General features: G+C 35.7%; 1 protein-coding gene across 1 annotated transcript in view; it reads right to left on the bottom strand.

Moving 5' to 3' along the window:
* Positions 1–3,963: 3,963 nt before the first annotated feature.
* The window catches only part of DKK2 (dickkopf WNT signaling pathway inhibitor 2), a 109,236-nt gene continuing 106,652 nt past the window's right edge, over positions 3,964–6,547 (bottom strand). Inside the window, exon 4 of the mRNA XM_050789892.1 lies at positions 3,964–6,350. Coding sequence (XP_050645849.1) covers positions 6,100–6,350 — 251 coding nt within the window. The 3' untranslated portion in view covers positions 3,964–6,099. The remainder of the gene's footprint in view (positions 6,351–6,547) is intronic.

Below are 6,547 nucleotides of genomic sequence, written 5' to 3'. Positions count from 1 at the left end.
CTATGCACAGGCATATTTTTTTAACTTTTGTTATCAACATTTTCTTTTTCTGTGTTCCTCAGGCTAGTCTAGAGAGACTGCCTTCTTTCTTTCACCACCTTCATTCTTTCACTACAGCTGGAAGGAAAGATAAGCAATCCAACAGCAAATCTACCTCCAGCATACCCTAAATCCAACAACTCTCATGGTTTTCACTTTACCTCACTAATCCGAGCCAGCGGTTCTTGTCTGAATGCCCTACTGCCCTGTGGTCTATTCTCCACGCAGCAGACTGGGCGATCCTTGGGAAACATGTCAGCTCAAGCTACTCCCTTGCTCAAAAACTTCTACCAGTTCCATATCTCTTTCATAACAAAACTAATCATGGTTAATAAGGTTCTACATGACCTGACCCAGCTGCTTTTCTAGTCTCATCTCTTATCTCCTCCCTTTTTTCATCCTAGTCTCCATTTTCAACCTCTTCCCACTGTCAAATGTTTACCTTGCTCTTCCACTGCCCGTGTCAGTTTCTCCAGACATTTTCATTACCACTCCCTCACTTCAATCAGGTTTCTGCTCATAATCTGCCTTCTTTAAGAGATCTTCCCTCACTGGAAAATCTAAAATAACACTACTCATCACCCTCTCTCCTTCAATTTTCTTCACAGTGCTCGTCTTTGTCCCCTATAGTATTGATATTTTTTGTTATTTAGTTTTCTGCCTTGTAGCCATTGCCCTAAAAATTAACTGGAATGTACAAATGAGAGCATGGACTTTATTAGTTGGGTACTCTGCTTTTACTCACTGTGCTTACAAAGTGGCCTAGCACATTATCATAGATGCTTGGTGAAGATGTTGAGTGAGGGAATATAAGTTAGGAGCGTCTTCTTGGCTCCTGGAAGTGTACCCTTTGCTAAAATAACTTTCAGAGGTATCAATAGCAATTTTAATTCAGGAATCTGTTGATGTTATGGTACAAGTAGAACAAACGCAGGGCTGAGGAAGTAAATAATTCTACAGCATGAAGCAGTGGAAGCTGCCACTGTGCACAGCGCTGAAAAAGGTCAGCTCTCAAGATAATCGGAGCGCACATCACCAGACAGAGCCTATTCTCAATTAAGCACTGGTGAGGCTTTGAATAGGCTAACTGCAAAAGAAAGAAGCCCTAATGAGGCTAATGTCATGGCAAAATTTTTAAAGTTGACCACGTTTACTGAAGGCAGCAATACCTCAATTACCACTCATGCCCTATAAGGAGATAGAATTCAAGTGGATTCTCCTCCCACCATACCATAAGGAAAAATGTGGTGCCATACCTAACTTCTTGATGGGACATTTTTCCCATGTAAGTTTAAGTTTCATAGATCATGGGGTACAGACACCTGGTTTGGATTGACTGACGTTTTTAGCAAACCAAAACCAGATTTTTCTCCACCTTTCTGCATTCAGATTCCATGCATCTCTGCTATGATTTTTGGCATTGTAAGCCATGCATATGTTAACAGCACTTTGCCTAAGGTGTCTGCTCTAAGAACTAGATTAGCTTGTTTTCTAAATGTGGTGGCACCTTTGGCTTAATTGAGTGTGGTATAATAATTTACTGGACTTTAGTAAAGGTGAGCTGCATCAGAGATTGTTGTCAAACTAATAAATCTTCTGAACCAGCAGTCATTCTAGTGAGAAACTAGTCAGGCCATAGCTGCTGAAGAAGTTTTAGTTCACCCAGGCATCTGGAAACCCTATGGCTGAGACAGAGCAAAACATAAAATAAGGAAGAAAAATTTAACTATTAACCTGAAGATTTTAAACTTTGATTTCTTTGGACTCCTTATCCTAAAGAGAAAGATAATAATTGCAGACTTTGATTCTTTTGAACTTCAAGTTATTTTGACTTTAACATGCAAGAGGATTTAATTTTTGTCCTTTACTTTCTCCCTAAGAAATTTTCAATGAAAGAAGACTTATATTCAAAGGTGAGACATCTCTGCATTGTTAGAATTTTATTATTGAAATGATTTTACATATTTTATTATCATATACTCAATGTATCATTTAGTCTCACTGCACAATCTCTAATAGACTGTGTTAGATGACATGATGAATATAATTTGGGACAGTAAAAAGAATAAATAATTATTTTCTAGTCCTGGATATAGAGTGATCTTGAAGTTTATTTAGTTAATGTATTATTTTCAAACATTTTGCAAGCTCTTGGGGACAAAAGCTAAATTTCCCACCACACCATATCCTGAAAGGATCCATAAAGAAGGAATGATTGTCATTAGGAAAATGACTTCATCAGGGACTTCCCGTAGGAGGTAGCAAGTCAGATTTTGGCTAAAACTCATGTCTTCACCATAGACAAATGGTATGCACAATGGGTTAAAAATATAAAGATCTGGGGAAGGATATGAGGAGGGATTCTTCTTTCCCAATCTTTAAAGTGAATTTGATGTGGCATGGAATGATCATCTTTGTCTCACTCCACCCCTCACTCACTCCTTTCATGTAGTACAAATTGTCCAGTTTTGGAAAATTTTGGATGAGATTTTTGAATGAGAAATGCATAGTTCAGCCCTTTTTCCATCCCCTTCATCTTTGGTGTTAACCCGAGAAGGAGGCATGTCATTCTGTTCCGCCCATCCATATTATAAATTTTATAGGGCTGCTCCCATAAGATGGAACTGATATAGCCTGGTATTGAATGTGAATGGGCACAGAATCTATTTCTGGTGTTTAGTGTTAGAAAGTCTTCTTGCTCATAGGTACAAGCTACATTTTCCAATATTAACTTCACCAGCAATGAGTCATCTTTCATCTGCTTGTTTTTTAAAAAAATCTGGTTTTCAACTGGCCTGATTTTGAGTGAAGACAATTATAATTGATTGCTTTCCCCTAAAATCCTAAGGCTACAATTACATTTACAAAAGTGTAACCGAATGTTTTCCCCTAAAATACTAAGGCTACTTAAGGGTATTTTGTTTCTTAACTAAATAAAATAAAATAAAATAAAATAAAGTAAAAAAGTCAGGAAAATTTGTCAGTTCTCAGAGCATCTCACTGAGCAAAATAGAAAAGGAAAAGGTCTCCCATATGATTATTATAGCCAAAAACACACTTTAACTAGAAAATATAAATATTCTCATTGGAAGAAATGGCCAATGATTTAAGAATATCTTTAAATGACTAATTAACATATTGTGGCAAATATTTCAGCAATGCTTAAAGTATTTTTAACTCTAACTTCTAGCTGTGGGACTGTTTTAGCTTCATGAAGGAACCATAGCTACATTTAATTCATTCACTATGTGACAGAATGTTTATTATCCACATTTGCAGCCCATTCTGATGTCTAATACAACATGGGCTTTTGTAGCCATCCCTGGTCTCATACTTAGTGAACACTATTCCTCAAAACACTCCTGATATCTCCAGTTCAGGAAGCAGAGGAAACACTCGCTTCCCAGGAAGTGGATTTGATTTCACTCAGTTTCTCTCCAAACACAGAAAAAGGCATCGTGTAGCTCACGTTCATTGGTTCATGTAGAAATGAACCAATACTCTAAGCATAATACTATTTCCATTTTGGAAAACTTTAGCTTAGGGAGAAGATTATGGGGCATATGTTACCTGTCTTATAGTATTCTGAAGAAATTGTGAAGAGCACTTTCTTGTTCCAAGTTTTTTCAGAAGGCAAAGTATGACTAAATGGTGTAAATCATAAGGTGGAATATTTTGGTTTGACAAAAACAAAAAAACAAAAAAACAAACAAAAAAAAAGGAAACAACTCTCTAACAATTACAGCTCAACTGCCATGAAATAAACTACCTTTTGTAATAGTAAACTGCTCTGAGTTATCTCATGCTGATGTCCTCCAAATGATTCACACCCAGTCCTCAAAATCAGACCAAGTTCAGTTGAACTCTCAGAAAGTATGAGTCTATGAAAATTCTTCCCGTAGGCAAAACACAAGGAACTTTGAATTCAGTTTTTAGAGGAGAAAAATTTAATATATTTTATCTTATTATACATTTTTCCTAAATTACAAAGTCAACAGCTGCAAATATATTCTGCTACAAAGCTTTCTGTAAGAAATATCTCTATAAGAAAATACATCTCATTAACATTTCCTGTAAATAAATTACTTCAAATAATAATTTTAAAAAGGGTGAACATAAGAAAAATATTGCAGAAACCAAATTGTAAATATAATAATTGTTATATAGGAAATGTTTGACTGAAATGTTCCATTTTCATTTCACCAAGCTTATAGCAACCTGTTTATACAAACTTTGGTTCTTGGATAGACTAGTTTATAATTTTTGTTTTTGCAGACCTGTGCAGAAAATGTAAATCTTAATCATCTTAGTAAATATATGTGGGAAGCTGAAATTTTTAATAGATATACAGGCTCAAACTCAGTTTCTACTGGGAGGACTTAAATTTGAGACTGCAGATGGGATTTAAGTAAAAGAAAACTAAAAAGTGAATTGTGGTCTACAAAAGTTTAAAGTCACGACTATAAGATAACCTTTTATTCTATTGTGCTCTAGACAAAATATTTAGAACTGAGTTAAGTAAAAAAAGTAGTAAAGTGGTTTCAAAGAATTTAGAAACTGTGGTGTCTAGAGATTAGCAATATGCAGATTTTACAAGTTATCTTACTTATATTTTTTAACTGCAATGGCTGCAGAAAACAGAAACTAGCCCTTTGGCAATAAAGCAGATGCTGCAGAGGTTTGGGAAGAAAATTGGATGATGCCATTGGCTAGTCAGAAGCTTATAGAGGGCAATGGAACCTCACTACTCTGTCTACTTCAGGAGTCCATTTGTGAAACCTCCTGAAATTGAGATTATTTGAGGATCTCAGCACTGTAAAATAAATAATTTGAGGGTAGTATGGACACATGACCTCACACTGAATTCATTTGTGTAGTAAATATTGTGATAGCAAATCCCATGTAGCTCTTCACTGAGACTGTGCATCCCCTGGTTTCAAAGATGAATAGTCAACTTGTGCCTCAGACATATGAATTATGTGTTGCCAAAACCTGAACAAACGAAAATGTTTTCCCAATTTTCTTGCTTGCGCCAGTGCAGTACAGATCCAGCTCAACTCTCTATTGCCACAGAGTATGTATGAATACGTGTATTTAACAATCTAGTTCTATCAAAACATAGGTTATGGCAAATCTTTAAGAAATAATGATCTCTCTGTTAGCTGGTATCCCACATATATTGGACATCTTTAATTTTTTTTGTCATCTGTGAAAATTCTGCTCTGTGCAAGTATTTTACTAGTCACAATTTGTGGGTATAGTTTGGAAACTAAAATGCATTCAGAATAGGAATCACATAGGATAGAGAGATATACTGTCATTCCACAGAATCTGAAGGAATTGTTTTTGTCTTATATCAGTTCTTATTAATTACAGGTAAAACTAAAATTTTGAAAAAATGTTTTTGTGGCTGTTTGTTATTTATTTGTCTTCCTAAAGGCCTTCATAAACAACTGGCAATTATTTTGCAATTATTTGGAAATATTGACTGATTTTTTTCTTGTCTACCAAGACTCTTGATTGAACAGCAGAAGTAGTGTTACAAATTAAAAGGTAATATTCTGTTGTAAATTAACTATGCTCCATGTTTTCATTTCTTGTTTAGCAATTTTATTTTTAGAACCTATTGTATAACAAGTTATTCTAGGAGTATTTTGTTAAACTCTAACTTTGAATAGAAATCTGGCATGTAGGTTATTTGTATAAGCAATCAGCAATCTGAAGGAAACCTCTCCTCCAGCACAACCTAAACCTTGGAAAGTCACATGCTACTCGTCAGTAATTTCCACTGTGTGCTTTTTCTCTAATAATGGCATTTTCCACAAATGTGTACATTATTTACATAGACAAGTTGCATAATGGAAACACTGGCTGCACTGCATTTGTCACCTATTCTAATCTATTCAGTTCATGTTTTCTTTCTCTCTTTTTGTGATCTGCATTCTTATCACATTTTTATTTTAGCCATTCTTCTGCATCTGAACCTTATTTTCCACCATGCGATAATGCATTAAATACACAAATTCACAGTCTGCAATTGATGATGTTCCTCAATGGTGATCAAATTTTCTGACACACATGGAGTCTGGCTTTGGAGGAGTAGGTGGCATCTTTCCATACTTTGCAAGACAGGCCCTTCGCACAGTCGCACCGCTGGAAAATTTCCAGCCCATGAGAGCCCTTCTTGCGTTGTTTGGTACAGACTTCCCCCTGATGGAGTACCGGTTTGCAGATTTTGGTCCAGAAATGACGAGCACAGCAAAACCCTTCGATGCAGTCTGATGATCGTAGGCAGGGGTCTCCTTCATGCCCTGCAGAAATGATGACCAATAATAGATGTTACCCTGACACTTCAGAAAAAAAAAAAATTCTATTTTGCAATCAGAAGCACATAAAATATTTTCACTTATACTATCTTCTATGTTGTTACCATTTATAATGAAAAGTATTGGTTGATACCGATTGGCTATGCCTCTAATCACATAAATCCATTATGATCTGTTTCCAT

The sequence above is a fragment of the Macaca thibetana genome, chromosome 5 (genome assembly GCF_024542745.1).
Source record: "Macaca thibetana thibetana isolate TM-01 chromosome 5, ASM2454274v1, whole genome shotgun sequence".
Classification (NCBI taxonomy): domain Eukaryota; kingdom Metazoa; phylum Chordata; class Mammalia; order Primates; family Cercopithecidae; genus Macaca; species Macaca thibetana.
This window is presented reverse-complemented; position numbering and strand designations above follow the sequence as displayed.